This window comes from Ursus americanus, chromosome 22 (assembly GCF_024610735.1).
Source record: "Ursus americanus isolate L20-20 chromosome 22, mUrsAme1.1.p, whole genome shotgun sequence".
NCBI lineage: Eukaryota > Metazoa > Chordata > Mammalia > Carnivora > Ursidae > Ursus > Ursus americanus.
The window spans coordinates 26422106-26446501 of NC_142148.1; the positions used below are offsets into that span (position 1 = coordinate 26422106).

At 37.8% G+C, this 24396-nt stretch overlaps 1 protein-coding gene, 1 long non-coding RNA gene and 1 pseudogene across 2 annotated transcripts in view; 1 reads left to right on the forward strand and 2 right to left on the reverse strand.

Moving 5' to 3' along the window:
* Positions 1-24396, reverse strand: part of LOC148108048 (uncharacterized) — a 305012-nt gene that overhangs the window by 208750 nt on the left and 71866 nt on the right. The window lies entirely within an intron of this gene.
* LOC123798755 (beta-defensin 127-like) lies at positions 2828-5148 on the forward strand. Its single transcript, XM_045807351.1, has 2 exons — positions 2828-2876; positions 4895-5148. Exons 1-2 carry the CDS (start codon positions 2828-2830, stop codon positions 5146-5148), a joined length of 303 nt encoding a protein of 100 aa, XP_045663307.1.
* On the reverse strand, positions 14476-16742 carry LOC123798770 (lupus La protein homolog; annotated as a pseudogene).

Here is a 24396-nt window from a genome sequence, read left to right on the forward strand (position 1 = left end):
AGTTAAGGAAGAGCTTTGCATTAGGGAGGTTGGATATGGTATGAGTCAGTTAGCAAATGAAGATTGAGAATTCTGAAGACCAGTGTATCCCTGAGAATGTACACATCTCTGAAACTAGCAAAGATTTGAAGGATTCTAGACTCTCAAAAGCCATGAAATTGATGTAAGTTTGAGACAGTTTTACCATATCTTTCCTGTTAATCAAGAAAATCCCATAAACAGGCACTTGGATTAAACAATAAAATTATTTTCATTCTATTAAAGAAAAAAGTTTAAATGGTATACATGTTTCCAGGTATTTTCTTTAGACAATAGTAATGCTACTGGTTGCTTCCTTTCTTCTCTTTGCTTTTGTATTTCCTGGTTCTTGCTAATAATGCACATGTTAGGGGAGCCTGGGTGGCTCAGTCATTAAGCGTCTGCCTTCTGCTCAGGTCATGATCCCAGCTTTCTGGGATCGAGCCCCACATCAGGCTCCCTGCTCAGCGGGAAGCCTGCTTCTCCCTCTTCCACTCCCGCTGCTTGTGTTCCCTCTCTCGCTGCCTCTCTCTCTGTCAAATAAATAAAATACAATCTTTAAAAAAATTTAAAAATGCACATTATACAATAAAATTACATCTCAAATACTACTTTTAACTGACATAAAAATTTTTTAAATCTTGCACACAAACACAAATTCCCTGGTTGACCCATTTAAATAATCAAATAATTTGCTCTCCTAACTCCTCAACTCAATAGAGCATGGTGGGTGAGTTATCCAGAAATATATTGCACTCATGTCCTTTTCTAAGTAGTACATTAAAACAAATTGTCCTTGTAAAAGTCCCAGTGGATGTTTTCCTAAGAAACATCATGTTCTTTACTTATCCCATTTTGCTCATGAGAACACATACTGCTTAGCCCTAAGAGGACTTGGAGAAAGGAAGACTCTCTACGGAATCAATCTAGGAGATCAGGCTCATAGACTCTCTGGCAGCAGGCGACAGAAAAAACATATACACACACAAACATGCACACATGCAAGCACACACACATTACAGAAGTGGGAGTATAGAGATACCACTTTTTCCAAGATCCAGTCTTAATATTATCTGTGGAACAAAAGAATGTGAGTTTTCTAATCAAGGAATTGGTGAAAAAAATAGTGCATATTAGATACAGAATGTTCTCTCCATTGCACAGGCAATGCATTTTGTTAATATAAATAAACTCTTTAGGGGTGCCTGGGTGGCTCAGTCGGTTGAACGTCCAACACTTGGTTTCCGCTCAGAACATGATCTTAGGGTAGTGGGACTGAGCCCCAAGTTGGGCTCCATGCTCAGTGAGGAATATGCTTGAGGATTCTATTCCTCTCCCTTTGCCCCTCCCCCCACTCACACATGCTCTCCCTCTTTCTCAAATAAATAAAAATAATCTTTTAAAAAACAAACTCCTCTTCAAAACTCAAAGGTCAATTTATTAGCCACACTCTGTTTATATTTCTCTACATATCCAGAAGAAAGTCCATGATCTATTTCAATAGCTCTCTAGCCAGCAACTAGGACTCCTTTGTTCCTTCTTTCGGTCCTTTAATTCCTTGAGCACACCACAACACTGCATTAATGCAATTATCTGTTGTGTATATTTTTAAATTTAGATAGATAAGTGTTGCTGGTGGTATTACACAAAAATATGCATTGATACCACTATAAGTTCATGGTGATCACTCTGAATTAGTTCATCTACACTGTCCAGATGCTACTGTATTGACTGCTTACAGCCAGAGCCTGAGTGAGAGGTTGTTAAGGGATGAGCTTAGAGATGGTACAGAGTTGGTATAATCTCCAAAAGCTTATTCTATAGATATCGGGGCCCTGGTTGGGATCTAAAATGAATTTCCTGATTCAAAATGATTGCTGATTGGTCTTAGACATGAAAATGACTGAAAACAATTCAAAGGAAAGTGTGTTATCTTTCAAAAAGAGTTACAATGCCATAGAAATCAAAGCCTGGGTAACAAAACCATTTGCATGGTTTTCTAAACCTGCACTAGTAGGAAATGTGTTGCTAAAGTAGCACATCCCCCAGAAGAATTCTCCCCCAACCTCCAACCTCCTCCAAGAAAAAAGGCCACTAAGATTAATGGACAAGAGACATTTCCCAGAGAGCAGAACAGAAAGAATACAAACTAAAGAATTCTCTACATTGGCAGGAAAGAAACCCTTGCTGTTGTCCATCAGGATGATGCTATATGCTCTGTTATTTCTGTCTTTTCTCCTCATTGCTGATTCTAAACGAAATTGTATTTTAGTTATCCTATTACTCCCTGATCATTGTATATTGCTTGTCTGTGAGTATTAAACTTATCTAGGACTTGGGGATGAAAATCAGCTACCATTTGGATGGACAGAAGTGATAGATGTAACACCCAGAGATCCTAGTCTTAGATGAATGCAGTAAATGGAATAGCCTTCATTATTTATATTACTTTACTCATACTTAGAAGTGAACACATGTCTAACCTGGTCTAGCACGGCACACAACCAAAGTAGAAAAAGCACAGATTATTCTCACCAGTGGTCTATAGCCTACAGAAGGCATCAGATGGGATGAGATAGAACATGCTGTGTTTCTGAATTCCATGTGGGGGTAAAGTGGGTAACCTCAAATTTCCTGTGCCTACCCACATGGTCCAAAGTCCACAGTTCAGACGTTTGGGAACACACTTCATATCATACCATCTGTTCTAGTTTGGTGCATAAGAATCCAAGTCTCTGAGGAAGGTGACATGGTGTGCAACTCACTGGACAAAGAGCTTTGGCTGCCACCTCCTGTGGAAAGCCTGGCCATGAAGCTCCTCCTGATCATTGCAATTCTGCTGTTCCAGAAGTCCAAAGGTAATCCAGAGCTTTCCAGGGGCTCACTCAAGCCAACAATGGGAGAGAGTATTTCCAAGAATGAAGGGAACTTCATAATTCATGATCGTAGGAGATAGGGTCCCTTGGGATGCCTGAAGTCTACCCAATGTCACCAGAAAGTCCCTCTTCCTGATGCCTTCTACCATGGTATTATTCTTTTTTTTTTTTTTAAGATTTTATTTATTTATTTAATAGAGAGAGACAGCCAGCGAGAGAGGGAACACAGGCAGGGGGAGTGGGAGAGGAAAAAGCAGGCTCCCAGCGGAGGAGCCTGATGTGGGGCTCAATCCCACGACCCCGGGATCACACCCTGAGCCGAAGGCAGACGCCCAACGACTGAGCCACCTGGGCGTCCCTATTCTTTTTTTTTTTTTTTTTAAACCATGATACTGTTCTTAAAAAGAAGTATTTACCAAGTTGAAAAGAAGCCATAATTTTCCTCTGGGAAGATCTCATTATAAAAATAAGGAATGAGCCCAATACCTAGAAATGCCTTTATTTGTTTGGATACAGTTTTTATTGACACCCAGCCATATTTTCTTCTACTCCAATATATATTTTAGTCTATAGAATGTGAATAATGAAAGAAGCACAAACTTTGGAGTCAGATTTGGAAATATGCTTTCAATGTCTACTAGTTTGTCAACCTCAGAGAAATGGTAAAGACTCTCTGAGCCTCAGTTTCCTCATTTGTGTAGGTAATGACACGTGGATCATGGGGGCTTTATTAAATAACATTTGTAAAACACCTAGCATAAGGCTTGGCACATACTAAGAGCTTAAAAGTTAGTTTTCCTTCCTCTTTCAAAAGCAGATCTCTTCTATTTGACTCTTATTAGAGGATTAGTAATGGTCTGTCCCTTGCCCCTCAAACTCCTAAGAATCAAAGGAGTTCTAGGGGCGCCTGGGTAGCGCAGTCGTTAAAGCGTCTGCCTTCGGCTCAGGGCGTGATCCCGGCGTACCGGGATCGAGTCCCACATCGGGCTCATCTGCTATGAGCCTGCTTCTTCCTCTCCCACTCCCCCTGCTGTGTTCCCTCTCTCTCTGGCTGTCTCTCTGTCACATAAATAAAAATAAAATCTTTAAAAAAAAAAAAAAAGGAATCAAAGGAGTTCTTGAATCTGAGTTTGGAGGCAACATCTTTGCTGGCCTCAGCAAACAAGACCTGATGCTCTTGGTGGAGTCCATCTAGGGTCTATCTCAGGGGATTGTACAAGCCCAGAAGCCAAAATCTGAACGTTTTAACTCTGTAGATCACAGAAAGTATTTAGGATCACTAAAGGAAATAATGTATACCAAGGTGAGCAAAGCTCCGGGACTGAACATTGGAGAAGTTCTTGCCTCTAGAGGTGGAAGGAGAATGAGGACTCATAGAGGGGTAAACCAAGTCCAAGGTTATTGTGATGACATAGAAGCTAAAGGAAGATACACAGTGGCAAAAATGTGTAATGCTGAGAATTAATAGGGGAGGAAGATTATGGAGGGAAAAAATACCTGATTGGACAGTAAGACAGTCATTCTTGACCATGGTAGTGAGTATGAACCCAAGAGCATAATCTGACTCAGATATAAATACATAGGAACAAATTGTTATTATCTGGGCACTGGAGGTGGGGCAGTGGTAAAGGAGTAGTGCCCTGGGAGCATTCAAATGGAGACAAATGTGCTGAAGGTTCCCAGATGGAGTATATAGTTCCATAGCCTGAAATCAAAGATTCAGTTCCTTTATTTTCCCAAACAAGATCTGATGCTCTTGCAGGAATCCACCGGATTTTGGATGGAAGCCCAAAACCCGGGAGGAAATAAGTATGAGTGATTAGTTAGACATAAACACTCAGGTTTACTTTCTTGGAGCATCCTGCATAGGATCTTATGAGTATATGCCTATGGATCTCCCATACACCTAACCCCTATAAACATAGTCTGTCTTCCCCATTACCAAAGTTGCCTTTTAGTCTCAAACACTGATCTTGGCCTATTGTTCTTTATATGCACAGTAACTGAACACCTTAAGAGATGCTGGGGTGAATATATACAAGGATATTGCAGGAAAATATGCAGAATAAGTGAAATACGTCAAGTACTATGTGAAAATGGGAGATATTGTTGCCTCAATATCATGGAATTGGAAGCACGTAGAAAAATTACAAAGCCAACTCGTCCAAAGCCAAAGACATATGCAGTGACTCTCCCTCAAGATGATGATACATTTATAGAAAATTATTCAAGAATCACAGCAAATTCTACATAAATCAAGTATAATTTTCTTTTCCTTTATTTCTCACCCTATTCCAATAAAGTAAGGTGAAGAGGTCCACATCTTCTCCCTGCTGATTCCTTGACCCCCAGAATGACCTTACAGCAGATTCAATAAAGCTCATTGACAGTTTTCTGACTCGTTTGTTCTTTAAGAGGTTGAACACTCAATACACCAAGTGATGAATTAATAAAGACAACTCAGAACCACCCCCTTGCAAATGGGATATAATCAGCATACAAAAATCTATAACATGGAAGAATGGAACAAGAAACTCAGGAAAGTTGTCATGGAATTCAGGAGAGGGAAAGTTGAAACCAAGTATTCAGGGAAAATTATGAGTGAGTTTAAGATTACAGTGGTGCCTTCTGAAATGTGTTGGATTTCAATCAGTGAGTGTTTGGGAGAAGACAATTTGCATGAACACAATAAAATCAACAAAAGGAAAGAAATTTTAACAAACAGGACATTTCAGGAGAATATACATGCACTTTGGTTGATGAATAGGGTTCCCAAAGATGAACTATGGGGAAATCTAATTTCTTTAGTTCCTGTATAAAAGCAGTGTCTGGGAAACAAACTGAGGGCTTCAGAGGGGAGGGGGGTAGGAGAATGGGATAGGCTCGTGATGGGTAGTAAGGAGGGCACGTATTGCATGGTGCACTGGGTGTTATACGCAAGTAATGAATCATGGAACTTTAAAATAAATAAATAAATAGCGATGATTCATTAGTTGCGTATAACACCCATCGAACTTTACATCAGAAACCAGGGATGTACTGTATGGTGACTAACGTAATACAATAAAAAAATAAAAAATAAAATAAAATTAAATAAATAAATAAATAAATAAGATAAAAGCAGTGAGCTGGAAAGATAGAATTCCCCTATTTTGGAGCTTGCTATATAAGGTAGAGGCAGAAATAAATATGTAACTCCAAGACAGAAGTTTTTAGTTGTTCCTTTGTTGTTATGTTTTATATGTTACCACTAGTAATGGATCCTTTTGGTGATTGGGGCTCTTTGCAGTTTAGAGGAAATGTAAAGGACTTAGGAACTGGTTTCAATTGCAGTATTGCATGAGACTTTATTACTATCTTGATATGTAAGATGACATAATGATAATCCATGTATATAGTCCACCTAATTCTTAAAGCTACACCTCCTGGATATGATTAACATGAAAAAACTCCTTTCCAACTACATTTCACACTCATTTTCCAGTTATGTTTCTTATGTCATTTCACCAGTGTAACATCCACCACACAAATCTGTGGCATGTATTCTCTTAATTACTTCTTATCTCCTGTTCTAGGTTTCGGGCAGAGAATATATATGATAAGCCCAGAGCATCTTGTAGTGCCAGAATGCAAGGAAGTGCTTTAAAAATCCAAAGGCTGGGGCATGTTAGTGAGACACAGGAGTCACACTGAATGAATTCTGAATGACCAAAGTTGAGACAATTTGACAATAAAATAAGTAGCATAGCATTGGATTATAAAACAATGTAGAAATAAATATAAAGAGTCCATACTGATCTGAATAAATAATTAAATAAATAAATTGGTGAGAAAAGACAGATTTTCTGTATAGAAGAACTCCAAGCAATTTATGTAGATACACCCTCCTCAAGGAGGTGGCGTTTCACCTCTCTCCCTTCAATGTGGTTTGTGCTTAGTGACTTGCCTCCTAACAGTGGAGTGTGGTAAAGAGCAAAAAGGTAACTTTACAATGGATAAACCGATAAAATCATGCTTCAGATTCTATGGAGAAATCATGTTGAGAGCATGAACATGTGAAATGATGTAATGAGAATGGCACTTCACCTTTGCTGTCTTCCTCCCTAAAATCCATAACCCCAGTCTAACAATGAGAAAATCATCAGAAAAACCCAAATAGAGTGGCATTCTGCAAAATATCTGACCAATACTCCTCAAAACTGTTAAATTCATCAAAAACAAATTTCTGAGAAACTGTCAAAGAACAGAGAAAGATAAGGAGACATAACAACTAAAGGTAATGTGATATCCCAGATGAGCTCCTAAATAGGAAAAGGACAGTAAGGGAAAACTAATGAAGTTGGAATAATGTAGAGCTTAGTTAACAGCAACGTCCTTAGCTGTGACAAATGTACCATGGTATGTAAGATGTTAACAGTAAGGGAAACCAACTGAGGAGTATACAGAAGCTCTCTGTATTATCTTTGTAACTTTTTTATATATCTAAAACTGTTCTTTTAAAATAAAAGTTTATTTTGATTTTAAAAATTAAACACAAAATCAATTTGGTCATATTTCCTTTTTTCCTATTTATCTAAGAGACTCTCATGTTATTTCTTCATTGAATGTTTGATAGAATCAAATGAGATTCAATTTCTTATAGGAAATTTAAAAATTATAGGTTAGACTTCTTTAAAAGCTAAAGGACAATTGCAATTTTTTTAGTCAACTCATATTTTTGTTTTTTTTAGTTCTCTCACTTTGTTAAGGTTTGTAAATGTATCAGCCTAAAATAATTTGTAATATCTTCCTTTTCTTTTTAATGCCTATAGGATATGTAGTGATGTCTCCTGTTTCATTTCTGAAATTGTTTATTTATATCTCTTCTCTTTTTTTCTTGGTAAGTCTATTTACTTATTATTTTGACTCATCTCTAAAAAAACAAATTTTCTTTGTTAATTTTTTGTCTAGTTTCCATTTCTTTAAAATCTTCATTAATGCTTTTATTTCCACTTGTTTTTCAAACAACTTCACATGCCATTAAAATTCACTGTTTTAGGTTTATAATGTCTTATTTCTACTTTTTTGGTTTTAATATGCTCTTTTTCTAACATTAGGTGATGTTAGGTAACGTTTATCTCTTATTTTTAGCTTTTCTTCATTTCAAATATGAGTATTTTAAAGCTATAAATTTCCTTCTATACACAGCCTTAGCAGTGTCCCACAGATTTTTGGCATATAGTATGTTCATTATTATGTTATGAACCTTCTCACTTTTCTTAGTACATAAATAGAATCTCAATGATAAGAAGACAATGAAGACAAATGGGACCATGTAATTTCCTCAATTAGTTATAGTTACATATATAGTAAGATTATTTTGATTATATATAAACCAAGTCAAACAACACAACTTGAAAACAAACAAAAAATATCCTACACAGAAACTTTTACATACTTGTCCCTCATACAGTTTGCTCTCAATACAATCTTCTGTCTTGCCATGAGATTTTGTACGCTTAAAACTGACATTTACTTTTCCTTCACATTGACCTCTGTTATGTTCTGCTAGTCCTGGCTCTCTTAGATCAGTAAATTTTAAGAAATATTTTTTGATTTACAAAAGTTTGCCAATTATCACCATCATTTATTATTTTATCATTAAATATCATGATCATTCCAAAAGTGAAATTTTATCATCAAGAAATATGTACAGATGATATAGATGGGAAAAGGGACTGATTTTTAACTAAATTCATTCAGATTTCTTAAAATCTCATTGCATTATTCCAGTTTTTCCCATTTTTTCACAGACTGGCTCAAACTATATTATGAACTACATTGGGACCCATCAATCCACTTAAGAATTCAATTCTCTAGTTCTTAAATTCTTAAAATCAAAATGTATATGATTACTGATATCAGTGGGCAGTAGTCTTCTGGGATGTATCCATTCCATTCCATCATGCTTCATCTTCTATAATCACTCTCTGAATCTAAATGTCCTTTCAGTTATTTTTTTTTCTGTAGTTAGGTAGGGAAGGTGTCTGCTTACTTGTCTCCTTAATAAATAATGTGTATTGCATTTCTAACGGTTAGTAGTTTTGTCATTTCTTATATGCCTGTGACAGATGGACTCATGCTCTTTTCTTTTTTTTTTTTTTTATTATATTATGTTAGTCACCATACAGTACATCCCTGGTTTCTGATATAAAGTTCGATGATTCATTAGTTGCGTATAACATCCAGTGCACTATGCAATATGTGCCCTCCTTACTACCCATCACCAGTCTATCCCATTCCCCCGCCCCCTCCCCCTGAGGCCCCCAGTTTGTTTCTCATATCACGCTCTTTTCTTGAATTCTGATAATAGTGATATCCAATGCCCCATTCAAAGACCATAATGTTAAATACACTCAATAGTTTTTGCATCATATTCATATTGTTATGATGTCCATACTCCCCTAATTGTTTAATATCCAAAATATATAAGGAAATCATACACCTCAATAAGAGAAATTCAAACAACCCTATTTTAAAATGTGCAAAATATCTGGATGCACGTTTTTCCAAAGACATACAAATGGCCAATGTGTACAAGAAAAGGTTCTAAATATCACTAATTATCAGGGAAATACACAGCAAAACTATAATGAGATATCATCTCACTCCTGTTAGAATGGCTACCATCAAAAAGATAAGAGATATCAAGTGCTAGCAAGGATATGGTGAAAAGGAAACCCTTGTGTAACTGTTGGTGGGGAGGCAAATTGGCATAGCCACAATGGAAAACAGTGTGGAAGGCTACTATTATGGAAGGTTCCTCAAAAAATTAAAAATAGAGACAGATGGTAGCTACACTTGTGGTGAACATAGTATAATGTATAATCTTGTCAAAACACTAAGTTGTACATCTGAAACTAATGTAACATTTTGTGTCAACTATACTCAAATTAAAAAATTAGGTGAATAAACCTAATAAAATATTATATATTATTATTATAAAAATAATAAAATAAATAAAATTTAAATTAAAAGGAAGAACTAAAATATGATCTAGCAATCCCACTTCCGGGTGTATATCCAAAGGAAATTATAAAACCATCTTAAAGAGACATCTGCGCTCCCATGTTCATTGCAACATTATTTACAATAGCCAAGACATGGAAACAACTTAAGTATCTGTCGATGGATGAATGAATAAAGAAAATGTGATATAGATTTAAATATAGGTACACATACACAATGGACTATTATTCAGCCTTAGAAATTAAGGAAATCCTGCCACTTGCAACAAAACAGAGAGGCCTTGAGGGAATTATGCTAAGTGAAATAATTCACAGAAAAAGACAAATATCAGATGATCTCATTTATATGTAGAAACTGAAAAAGCCAAACTCATAATTACACTCACAGTTACAGCAAGGAGAATAGTAGTTGCCAGGAGCTGAAGGGAATGGGGAGATGCTGGGTACACACTTCAGTTATAAGATGAATAAGCTTTGGGAGCCTGGGTCGCTCAGTCAGTTAAGTGTCTGCCTTGGGCTCAGGTCATGATCTCAGGGTCCTGGAATCGAGCCCCGCATCAGGCTCTCCACTCAGTAGCGAGTCTACTTCTCCGTCTCCCTCTGTGATCTCTCTTGCTTTCACTCTCTCTCAAATAAATAAATAAAATCTTTTAAAAAAATGAATAAGCTCTGGGGACGAAATATAATGTACAGCATGGTGACTATAGTTAATAATACTGTGTTACATACTGGAAAATTGCTAAGAGAGTAGATCATAAATGTTCTCACCACAAAAAATAATAATTATTATGTGAGGTGATAGAGGTGTTAACTAACCTTACTGTGGTAATCCTTTTGTAATATATACATGTATCAAATCATCACACTGTACACCTCAAGTTTACACAATGTTAACTGTCAATTCAGCTCTAATAACACTGAGGAAAAGGAGAAACTGGGCAGTAGGAGGTACCTGAAGAGCATCTCAAAGAACCACGCATGTACCCCATGAACAAGCTGGAATTTGAACACGTGCCACACAAAAGACATCAATTACTTCACAAAGCAAGAGCGTGGTACAGTGTTGCCCAGTCACATAAAGAGAGATTTACTCTTTCCCTCTCCCCTCCTCAGTGACAGTAATCCATGGAAGATGGAGTAGAATAGGGTAGGGGGAGTCCCTGGCATAGCTGATACCCAGAGTGGGTCACTTTTTATTGCCATACAACAAAATCTGTCTGTAATAATTGTGTAAAATTCGTAATAATTTCCTTAATTTATTTTTTAATTTTAAAATAATACCTAAAAGAAAAATAAACTTCAATTTTAAAGATACGATTCTGGGGTGCCTGGGTGGCTCAGCCGTTAGGCATCTGCCTTCGGCTCAGGGCGTGATCCCAGAGTCCTGGGATCCAGCCCCGCAACGGGCCCCCTGCTCTGCTGGGAGCCTGCTTCTTCCTCTCCCAACCCCTGCTTGTGTTCCCTTTCTCCCTGGCTGTCTCTCTCTCTGTCAATGAATAAATTAAATCTTAAAAAAAAAAAAAGATACAATTCAAATCCAGGAAAATATTTCATATATGAATTGAAATTCGTACTAAAAATACAAAAATATTACAACTTGCAGTCTCTTTCACCGTTTCGATAGAAAACACAAATTTGATCAGAACAGAATTAACTAACGTTAGTGCTATTCCTTCACCTTTACAATCACTTTGGTATCATTGTTGAGTTCAAATCCACTATTTAAACACAGAAATACATAGTACTTAAGGGTTTGGAAACATGAACGGGACCTGAACCAAGCTGAATCATGATGAACTGATTTTTAAAACAACTGCATGTATCTGAATCCACATGTATTGATACAGACTGTAAAACCTGGAATTCTTCAATTAACCTCCTTGTGGAATACAGCATATATTAAAGCATAAATAATTTTTAAAATGTGCCAATTTGGTGTGTGCATACTATTGTTAAAACATATACGTAGAGAACAGTCTGAGGACTGACATTACCAGGCGTACAGATTTACTATAGAGCTACAGTAATCAAGACAGTGTGGTATTGTTGAAAAAACAGACAAGTAGATCAATGGAACAGAATAGAGAGCCCAGAAACAGACCTACATAAATATAGCCAACTGATCTTTGACAAAGGAGGGAAATCAATTCAATGGAGACAAGATAGTTTCTTCAACAAATAGTCCTGGAACAACTGGACATCCACATGCAAAGAAAGAAAAATGAAGAAACAGGGCTAGTGGCCAGAGGGCAGGACAAAGGATGATACTAGAGACATGGGCAGAGACCAACAGACTAGTAGGGCAGAGGCTAATAGACCATTTTAATTTTTAACTGAAGAGAAATAGGAAGCCATTAAGTATTTTAAGCAGGGACTGATGTGGTCAGGTCTGCACTTTTACAATCGCTCTGTACTGAGTTCATAAAATGCATTGAAACTGGGAGTAGATAGGGAGAGAATAAAGGGTATTACAATGGACCAGGAGAGAGGTGATTTGGACCAAAGTCAAGATAGCAAAGATGGTAAAGTGGATGTATTTGAGAGGTATTTACTAGCTATAATTTATAGTAGTTGACTATTCATTGCGGTGGGAGTGAGGATGACTTTCTGGTTTCAGCCCGCAGTGACATGAGAAACTGAGTGACAGTAATGTCATTTCCTGATGGATAGTATGTGTCCTTGTGTTGTCTCATTATCACAACATCAGCTGCTGATTTAAACCCTTTAAATGAATTCTGGAAGCCATGGATTGAACCAGTGGTACAGTTTTAACAATTATGGCACATAGAGTTGATAAGTGAAGCTCAGTGAGATTCTGACAATACACCAAGCTGACAGCAGGATCCTACAGTCAATGTATACAGTAATTGTTGAAATAATATATAAATCTTCCTTTATTTAAGTGACTATAGATGGTGCTGATTCTGCTTCCTTCAATACAGTCACCCAAGTCACCTACAGTCCACTGACCTTGCACAATTGCATGCCGCAATTCACTCTCTCCCTTCGCTTAAACCCACTCTTGGAGGGAAAGGAGACTGTGTCTTCTCTATGCTGGGGAATGTGGTGTGATCAGGGTTGAGATGGCTCTGAAGCTGAGACATTGCCCTAAGAAATACCGATTTTTTTCCTTGAACTGTAACCCAAGAGCAATGTCTCCCTTGTTTCTTCGAAAAGCAAGCACTGTAGGTTGTAGTGCAGCGTCTCCTCACAATACACCTGTACCCCTTCTAGTGATATTTCTAAGGCTAGGCCAATTCCTCTGATTCTGTCCCTGAAAATCTACTCTAGTGCCAGACACGTTAAAGGAAGAGGTTCTCTGCTCCTGAATTCTTATCTCAAAACTGGTGTAATGGACAACTGTCAGGTTATTGGCTTCTCAACACTTTCTCAACACAATTCTTATTTTGGTTGTAGGAAGGAGTCTGCACAATCCAAAGTTGCTCCTAGGGTGCAGGCATGTGACCTGGGCTATTTATTATCAATAATGGTGCTATGAACATTCATGTACAAGTCTTTGGAAGTATGTTTTCATTTCTCTTGCATATATAACTAGAAGTGCAATTGTCAGATCATATAGTAAATCTATGTTTAACATTTGAGGAACTGCCAGATTGTTTTCCAATATGGCTGCACCATTTTATATCTGCACCAGCAGCGTATGAGGGTTCCAAGTTCTCTACATCCACGCTAAAACTTGTTATTATCTGCCTTTCTGATTATGGCTATCCTAGTGAGTATGAAATGGTATATCATTATGGTTTTGACTTGCATTTATCTGATGACTAGTGATGCTGCACATTTTTTTCATGTGTTTACGGGTCATTTGTATATCTTCTTTGAAGAAATGTCTTTCAGATCTTTTGTCTTTTTTTTTTTTTGCTTTTCATATAGCATATATATTTTATTAGTTTGTACTAATACAGTCTCATATTATAAAAGCAATATAGTGGAAGAATCTTTCTTTTGATACTTGAATCATCTAAAATAATACAAACAACCATACATTTTTTTAAATCTTCATTTGGATACAAAAAAAGACACATTAGACAAAAAAAAAGTTTTCCTTTCTTACAAGAGACACTGAAGGGCACCTAATTCAATTCTCTTTTTAAAACCCTCCAAAAACAAAAGCAACTTAAAATCTAATTAAAATGAATACTTCTCAGCCATCAGAAAGGATGAATACCTACCATTCACATCAACATGGGTGGACCTGGAGGGCCTTATGCTAAGTGAAATAAGTCAATCAGAAAAAGACAATTATCATATGGTTTCACTCATAGGTGGAATATAAGAAACAGCACAGAGGATCACAGGGGAAGAGAGGGAACACTGAATGGGAAGTTATCAGAAAGGGAGAAAAATCATGAGACTCAACTATAGGAAACAAACTGAGGGTTGCTGGAGGGGAGGGGAGGGAGATGGGATAACTGGGTGATGAGCATTAAGGAGGTCTCATGATGTGATGAGCACTGGGTGTTATATGCAACTGATAAACTGTTGAATACTACATCTGAAACTAAAAGAATAAAAATTTTAAAAATAAATTTTTTTAAAAAATAAAATGAATAAACAGTTTGTTTACTTAACTACTGTTCTGCAGTACAATTTTCTGTTTTCTGTTGTTCCAGTGCAGGTTCTTCCTTGTCTGTTTCTTCTCTTACTCTTTTTCCTCGTCCAGCTGCACCATTTTTACCACCTTTATAATCATGATCACATTTCATTTTCTTGTCCTGAAACTGAACTTTCCTTTACCCATCCTAGGCAGCTTTGTTTCCCTTTCTTTTTTCTTTAAATCTGAGACATTTAGACTTCCTTTCGTTTAGGGATTCTTGTTAATTTTTTTTAAAGATTTTATTTATTTATTCAACAGAGATAGAGACAGCCAGCAAGAGAGGGAACACAACCAGGGGGAGTGGGAGAGGAAGAAGCAGGCTCCCAGCGGAGGAGCCTGATGTGGGGCTCGATCCCAGAACGCCAGGATCACGCCCTGAGCCAAAGGCAGACGCTTAACTGCTGTGCCACCCAGGCGCCCCAGGGATTTTTGTTAATTTACGACTTTTTTCAATGCTTCTTGTTGCATGTCCTCCTTTAGTACTCCTCAGATCACTTTTTTTTAACATTTTATTCATTTACTTGACAGAGAGAGTGCGTGCACAAGCAGGCAGACCAGCAAATAGAGGGAGAGGGAGAAGCAGGCTCCCCGCTGAGCAGAGAGCCCAACGTGGGGCTCTATCCCAGGACCCTGGGATCATGACCTGAGCCGAAGGCACACGCTTAACCAACTGAGCCACCCAGGTGCCCCATCTCCAGGTCACTTCTTTGTTCCTTTAATGTAAGTTACCATTATTTGCATCTTTGGCTTTAGCCAATGCTTCCTTAGCTCTTTCATTAAATAGAATTATTCCCTCTTTTGCTCCTCTAACAAAGTCTATCCATTTTATTTCACCATGATTTAAGAAAAAGATGTGCAAATTTTCTCTACAGGACTGACATCTAAGTTCCCCCCAAATTTCAGCAAGCATCCAATCTTTTCTGCTAGAGATTTCATTTCAGCATTTTCTGCTTTTGTTTCTCTTCTTGCTCTTGTTCAGCATATAATTTAGGCTCCACTTCATTTTGCCTTCTTTCTTCTTCCTCTTTTTCCTCTTCCTTCTACTCCTTCCCATCTTCCTCCTCCTCAGCATTCTCCTCCTCCTCTCCCTCCCCCTTCTTTTTCTCTTCTTCTTCCTCTTTTTTTTAAAGATTTTATTTATTTATTTGAGAGAGAGTGAGAGAGATCACAGAGGGAAGGGGAGAAGCACTCGCCACTGAGCAGGGAGCCCAATGCAGGGCTCAATCCCAGGACCCTGGCATCATGACCTGAGCCAAAGGCAGACACTTAACTGACTGAGCCACCCAGACACCCCTTCCTCTTCCTTCTGCTTGTTTCTTTTCCTTCCGAAGTAGTCTTCCTTAAAAAGTATTATCAGGTCCCTGTCTTCTGGCCAGGGGTCTCAACAAACTTCTTAGATTCAATACTATCAAACACAGCATATATTGATCCCTTAAATACTCTGTGCAATGTTCTATCTGAATATTTAGTATTTGACCTTTATCTCTTACCACTCTTTTATGTCATCAAGCATTGTATCAGTTGGGAAGCTTTTAATATAAACAGATCTTTTTTTTTTAACGTCATTTTTTACTCTCACCAGTTATTTCAGGGTAAGATTTGCTTGGAGATTTTCTGATTTTAGTTTTAGCTTCATTTATTTCCATGAGTCCTGCCTTTGATTTGCTCAGTGCTTCTGCTATTACATTAAAGTTAGACAGATAGATGAATTTTATCATTATCTTTAAAGGTAACCAACCCTTATCCAGTCTGATCTGTGCCTTTAAGGTTTGTGGCAAATTGAAGTCACCAGAATCATACTCAATTTGATGACAGTTTGGCCTCCAGAGCAGCTATTTTTTTCATTATCACCATTTTCATCCATTGTGGCTAAGGTCCTGGTCCACAGAGCCACGATCACTAACAGTGGCAGCAGACTGCAGTGTATTGACTTACCAGCACTTCCAGCTGGCCTAATGTGCATAAGATAAGGGCTATTTTCTGTCCATTTTTTAACTGGGTTGTCTTTTTATTATTGAGTTGCCATAGTTCTTTATATATTCTAGTTACAAGTCCCTTATTAGATATATGATCTGCAAAAATTTTCTCCCATTCTGTGGATTACCTTTACACTTTCTTCATGGTATCCTTTGAAGCCCCAATGTTTTTAATTTGGGTAATATTCACTGTACACTTTTTAACTTTCTAAAATAAATATAGGCTTTGTGCAAACTCTGCAGAATATTCTGTGTCTGCAAGTCATTAGTTGCATGTTACTTAAAATATGCTTTTTTGGGGAGGGAGGAAGCTTTCCCAGCATGGCAATGCTTGCCGTGACACTACTCTTAACCAAAGAATACAGATACATTGCTAAGTTTATTTTTTACTACTTCAAACTGGTTAGCTATATTTTACTTTCACTATGCACTGTAATTTATTTTAATTTGTAGAAGTTACAAATAATTGCCTTCCAACTTTTACCAGGCTGAAAGACAGCAAAAAAAAAAAAAAAAAAAGCTGAAAAATAGCTAGCCTATCATTTCTGTGCTTCCATTTTGCCGTAAGATAGGGATTTCAGATGTGCCTAAGTCTTACGTGACCTGATTCCTGGACTCAGGAAATATTATTTAATGGCATCTGGGCTTTTCCTATTTATCTGACATGCACTATTTGGGAGGGGTTATTTAATGATAATATCTGAATTACTATCCCTTATAATTATTTTCCACTAGTTGATTGTGTTTTCTAATAATATTTATTGGCTATTTTTAAGAAGTTTGCAAAGTACCAAACTGGGGTAATGAGTATCTACATTATATTCCCAAGGGTCACTGAGTAACTGAAGCTAACTTTGAACTTATCTGTGAATACTAAATATCACCATAAAGTTGCTTTGAACATGGCTTCTCTTACCTACTTGGGTACCGCTAAAACTAGCTGTTCAAGTGGATCTGAATTGCTGTCACTATCGTTATCCTAGTCTTTACTCATTAAGTATTGCTAATGAGCAAACCCTCTATTTGTACCTCTGTGCTTGAAAACTTGCCCTACATACAATTTTCATGTCTTAGATATGAGGTCATAGGAAACATACACCCACTCAAGCCCACTTTAGAAAAGGAAGACCTATTATAAGAAATGTTAGTAATTACATGAGGCCCAAGGAACTAGAACCAGTAACTAGAAATCTCTCTCTCTTCTCCCTCCCTCTCATCTTCGCTCACTCCTTCTCTCTTTCCCTCCATCTTTTCCTATTCATCAGTTTACCAGGACCCAACTTGGATATCCCAAGAAGTTCAGTCTCTACATACACATCTGGAATGGGTCATCCACCCTGGTCCAGTCACTTGTAGCCAAAATAACAAGGTTTTCCGGCCTTCTACTCTCTTGCTGGGACCCACTGAAATAGGTTCCCTGAGAAACGCTGAGCAAGTTTTCTAAGAAGGTGTGAGTGTGGATATGAAATGATTAATATCTCCAGCACCTTTCATGAGCATTATCCAAGACCCCCAAAGAGATGGGTGGTCCCAACTGCTGGGACTTAGTAGAAAAATGTATCTGGAACATTCTGGCAATTTTAAAATGTTCTATGAATAAGATTTTGGAGAATGTCCTAAAACAGATCCAAGAAAAATAAAGTGCCAATAATACTGCCTGTGCCAGAAAGGTACATAATAAAAATTTAGGATTTCGATTTGATTTTGTATATAAAAATAAGGTGGACAAAAAAACATGTGCCTAACAATACTGATCACATACACTCTTCTATGAGTATGAAGGGGATACAAAAAGGATAACAGGGAAAAGTCAAAGCAAAGATTAGGTCCACCCATTCAAAGCAGAATTCAAGACTTAATTTGTGTGTTCATTTCATTATACCTCTCTCTCCTCACTCAGGCAACACTTCACTGGTTGATCTCATACTAACTAAGCCAAAATGGGTTCTTGTATCTAATTTGTCAATGGACTCGTATAGTGTAGAGAACACATATAGATCAAAGACAATGGGCAAGACCTATCTTCATATCATAGTGACAAAATGGACACTCCTTAAAAAAAAAGGGGGGGGAGTTTATGAAGTGTTGCAATAAAGAAAGGGCTTTCTTATGTGGGCCTCTTGAAAAACCCTTCTGAGAATTAGACTGAAATAGTCATACATTAGTTTCCACAGTGAAATCATCAACAAAGTAATTTCTAATTCTACAATTTAGTCTGGTCCTTGTTTCCTATACACTTCTCCAGGATTCTCAAAAGCCACAACTATTAAAAGGAAGATCTTTATAGGTTCTTAAAATGTTAACATATCTAAATATCTGTCTCTGTCTGCCCTGTGAAATGAGATGGTGAGCTGCACATGGAGGAATAGGCCCATTGATTTCTTTATCTCAGGTAGCCCCACAAAAGTTATTTATGACCAGTACCTTAACCAAGCAACATCAATGGATGGTACCACAAAATGTTCTGTTCTGTTCTTCTGGAAAGCATCATGACTTATTAAGATTTTATTTAGCTCATGAGCTTCTTAAATATATCTCTCTCATTTATAAGGCTTTAAATTTCACCATATTTTTATTTATTTATTTTCAGTTTTACTGAGGTATAACTGACTTACAAATTGTAAGATATTTAAAGGGTACATCATGGTGTCTTGATATGTATGTTTGTCGTGAAAGGGCTCCCTCACCATCTGGCTAATTAACACACCCATCACCTCCCGTATTTACTTGGTGGTTTTTGGTTTTGTTTGTTTTTGCGTGTATGTGAGAACATTTAAGTTCTACTGTCCTAGCACATTTCAATTACACAATGCAGTGTTCTCAACTATGGTCACTGCTTTTCACATTAGATCCTCAGACTGCATTCACCTTGTAACTGAAAGCTTGTAAATTTCACACTTAACAAACCAACTATTGAATATATAATGTTTTCAAATATTCTAAGGGTAATATTGTCTAAAATGTGTGTCAACCGAGTGGTCTAATTGCTACTAAAAAGAAAATGGAGCATACACATTTAATAAGCTTCAAATGATGTACAGATATCCCCTGCTTTTTTTAAGTTTGTAGCTACACCACTTCACTTTCACAAAAGACTTACATTAGTACCTGTTTTCACTAACTGCAAGAAATCTGAAGAAGATATTGTCTTTTGCATAAAAAAGGCAAAAAGCAAAAATGGCACTCAGTGTTTGTTTTGCAGCAAATGATTACAGAGGCCGTGGGCACCCTGAGCAGTGACAGTGGCCTCACCAAGCTCCTTCCCCGGGACCTACACTCAGCACCCCAGCACTAAGCCATCATAGCTTTGAACTGTGTCTGTGAGCATCTGTTTTATCTTGATTTATTTTGTGCATCCCTTAGCAAGATGTGTCCTAAGGTATCAGAAAAGCCTAAGAGAGGTTATTTTTTGGGTCTGGAACACTCAAAAATTTTTCCATACAAGTTCGTGGTAATTGCTTCTTCACTTTACACCATTCTAGCCTATGAAAGTTCTCATAGGATCACTCTACTTTTTTTTTAAAGGTTTTTATTTATTTATTCGACAGAGATAGAGACAGCCAGCGAGAGAGGGAACACAAGCAGGGGGAGTGGGAGAGGAAGAAGCGGGCTCATAGCGGAGGAGCCTGATGTGGGGCTCGATCCCCTAACGCCGGGATCACGCCCTGAGCCGAAGGCAGATGCTTAACCGCTATGCCACCCAGGCGCCCCAGGATCACTCTACTTTTGTATAGCACGGGAAACGTGTATTGGAATTATCACTAGCTATCATCACTGCCCATTAGACCTGGCCAATAAATGTTATGAAAATGTTCAATATCTTGCCTTCTTTTAATGAATTCTTGGTTGTTAGCAAAACCCTTATTTATCCTACACATACAAAGTTGGGACATTAAGATCTGCTTAGACAAAAGAAATTTCATTTAAAAGAGGAGTAATACTTGAAATGCTATGAAATTGCATAGAAAATGGAGGGGCTAGCTTCACTTCTACTAACATTGTCATTTCATCTCTGTATCACCTATCTTACCAGTATAATGTCAGGAATATGATAACTATTCATTTATAGTTATAGTGTTTTTTTAAAAAAATGAGTGAATACCTTAATAAATAAATCCAGAGAGAAAAGCATAAAATTTTATTACATAGAGAATCAAGTTCACAGAAGAAGTAGATAAATCTCTTGCTCCAGGCTGTCGAAGGAGGTGGCACTTTTGATTTAGGAAGAGTGGAGACCAGTGAAGCAAGTAAGTGCTTGATTTACAGTCGCACTGTGAGAAGTGTAGTGGTAGGTAAAATGACATAGTCTATCTTCTCATCAGGCTGTGGTAAAGAGTGAGGTGACTCTGGGGCTTTCTTGTGTTTTTTATTTAAGTCTTCATTAACACAACATAATTTCCCATTTGGACATGCAATTTCATATATTTCCCCCATTTGGCATTTCTTCCGGCAGTAACCTGTTATATTACTAAAGCATTTTCTGGGTCGTGCTGTATCTGTGCACAGGAAACAACATGGAATGCAGATTAGTTTCCGAGGCAGAGTAGAAGTAGTATGTGGTTCCCACAAGCTTTGTCCCCCTGTACTTCCAAAGTGAACCTTATGCTGATAAAAGAAAACTAAGAGCCTTCTGCTTGAAAATCATCCCAAATTAAGAACATCAAAACCCAATGCTCCTAGCCAATACACCCAACTGGCTCTGAGAACATCAGAACTTAAATGACAAAAAAGAAGAGAGATCAATTCATGGTTATCAACTGGAGCTATGTCCCACACCTGGACTCCGGCCAATCTGACTCTGGTCTTCCATGCTCCAAAGTCAGCACTCCCTGAGCCTTACCCACAGTTCAGTGTCCCCAGAGAGTACCAACTTGCCACCATGGCATTATTCAGAACCGTATTAACTTTTAAAAGAGTACCGCAGACAGGACTTTTTAAGTTAAGAGGGAAATTGGGTTTCACACTCACTGACATGAACAGTAGAAATCTCCCTTTGCCAAGGCCAAGACTTCATGGGGCTCAGCAATAAATGCTGCTGAGAACTTCCCTTATTCTGCGTCTATGTCTTCATGACCATGATCCTCCTGGCTCCAATCTCAATCTTTCTCTCTCTCTCTCTTTCTCTCTCTCTCCCCATCCTCCTTTTTATCTCAGATAAATGTGTTGACCAGGGATCAAACTCAATCCCATGTGTACCCCATCTCCCTAGAGATCAAAACTGTCACCTACTCGGAGTATTGCACTGAGGTCCTAAATCACCTGTTTCAAATTCTTTATGTGCCCTGGACACAAATTTGGACAAGCTCATGGAATAAAAAGGGGAAAAAAAGACATTCCCTCACATGAAATTCAATCATTATGAAATTGGGTCATTATATTCAATTGACAGATGAGAAAACTGAGATTCAAAGGGAATAATTAGGGATGCCTGGGTGGCTCACTCAGTTGGGCATCCAACTCTTGGTTTTGGCTCAGGTTGTGATCTCAGGGTCCTGGGACTGAGCCCTGCATTGGGCTCCACACTCAGCAGGGAGTCTGCTTGACGATTCTCTCCCTCTCCCTCTACCCTTCTCCACACTCTCTCTCTAAAATAAATAAATTAAAAAAAAAAAAAGCCAAAGGGAACAATTAGCTCAGTTCATACAACTTATCAGTGGTCAAGATATATTTTAACCTCACATCTACATGACTCCAAAGCTTGTGCTCTTCTCATTACTGTTGTAAAGGCTGAAAATGAGTTTGAATGGAAAAAGAGAGGACAGGGTTCCTGAGTGAAAACTATGTTCAACATTACAAAGATAATTCTAGATGACGGGTTCATGCCTACCTTTGGAGAAGACTTCTGAGAGTACAGCCCTGATGTCTTCCTACCTCTTACCTCCCCAAATGCATTCTTCTAAGACACAGGCTTAAGGAGAGTGAGTACTTTTGATGATATTGGCAAGATACCAACAATCTCAAAGGCCCTGATCCCACTCCTACAGAAAGTAATATCTCCTAGGATTTCATGGTACATTTGGACAAGTTACCTGTTGGTATCTCAAACTGCAGAATAATGAGAACCAGAAACAGCTTCATGTTTACAGACTTCCCAAGAGAAATAGGCAGCACAATTTCTTCGTCCAGTGATCTCTGTCACAGTTTTTCAAGATGAGACAAGAGCTTTCAGTGCTATTAGCATTCTGAGCTCTCATTTTAACCCACATGGAAGGACAGGAAATCTAAGTCCACCCCACCTTTATTCCCATATATGGAGTTCACAATCACAGAACGTTCCATCACATCACACCTACACTTCTTTACTCAGGATGAGAGCTCCCAGAGAGCAGAAATATTGATTTCTCCACCTGGGCCATCAGCCCAATTGGATCAAGGCTGGTTGGTCATATGTTCTTGTTTGTGTGAATCAGTCCTAGTTTATTCCTCGTGTTCCAATATCCCATCCAGCTAATGCCACCATTTACTCACAAAAGTTACCCATTTGGAATATTAATTAAATCATGAACTAACCAAGGCAGACACATATGCACATCCAATAATAATTACATTTTTTAATGTATGAAACTTCAGAAAGTCATCTGGGAGTAAAACTGCATTTAAGTGTGGCTAGATAAATTGATATTTTTTCAGCCCCCCTAAGGTCTTCCCCAATACAGCTCAATTCTACAAATGAAGTCTTCCAAAAGATCAAATCTCTTTAGCACAGAGTTCAGCTAATTAGGAACTGGTCCCTGCTCACCTCTCCTAGGCATTTTACAGAACCACTTATGTTTCTGCCAGATTAGTGTGGGCACCTCAACCCAACTTGTTACTTCCATAACGTGTTTCTTTGTACATTTAAATCCCTCTTCACAAATTTATATCATGCTCTCCCATCCTGTCCATCAAATTGGCCCCAATGAGCTCCTAATTTTCTTTCAAAACTAAGTTCAATCATCTTCACATCTATGAAAGCTTCCCTTGACCCAACTAAATAGAGCTGCAAACTCCCCTCTTTGTGTCAAGACTGTATCTTGTCCATATTTTTCTTGGCAGTCACAACATGTCATGTTCCAATTATCCGCTCATCTGTAATAATCTATGAGCCCCTTAAGGGCAGGCCACTGGCTTCATTCAATTTGGAGTTCTTAATGCATAGTATGAAACTCATACTATATCCTCAGTATGTAATTATAGAAAGAATGATTGCAAACTACCAAATAAATTATTATAAAATATTATAAAAATAATAATAAAAATAATAATAATATTATAAAATACCCCAAGACAGTAATAAAGTTAATTAAGACATTTCCTAAAGAATTCTGTTTACCATATTCTATAACTTCTGGACACCAGAACTTTGACCTTACAGTAATTAGGGCCCACCCAAATACCTTTCTGTGACAGTACCTGGAAGAGTTTTGGAATATGTGAAGGCTGAATAAGTATTTGTTAATGATGATTAAACTTGTTATCAGAACATAGGGTTCAGGTTAGGGCTAGGGTTAGGAATGAGTATTGTATATAGATTGCCAGAATGAATTAAATTTGTCAATGAGGAGGAAGTATCAAATGCTACTGATATGTCAAGGTGCGCGAATGAGAATTGACCAGTGGCCCCACCAGCTTTGCACTAGCCCCATCAGTATCGCATCTGGTCTCAGCTTCATGACCTCTAACACGTGCCTACTAGATGACAAATGCATCTGTATACATTACTTACTTTAAGCCTTACAAGAACACCGTGAAGTACAAACTAAATACCTCTCTCTTTCAAATTGGAAAACTACAATTTAGGGAATTGGTAATGTGTCCAATGTCACATAGCTAGTAAGGAATGAGCTAGGATCAACCCAGGTCTGCATGAACCTAAAAGGAAAGGCCTTAGCCATTGTGCTAACCTGCCTCTCCAGTTGCCT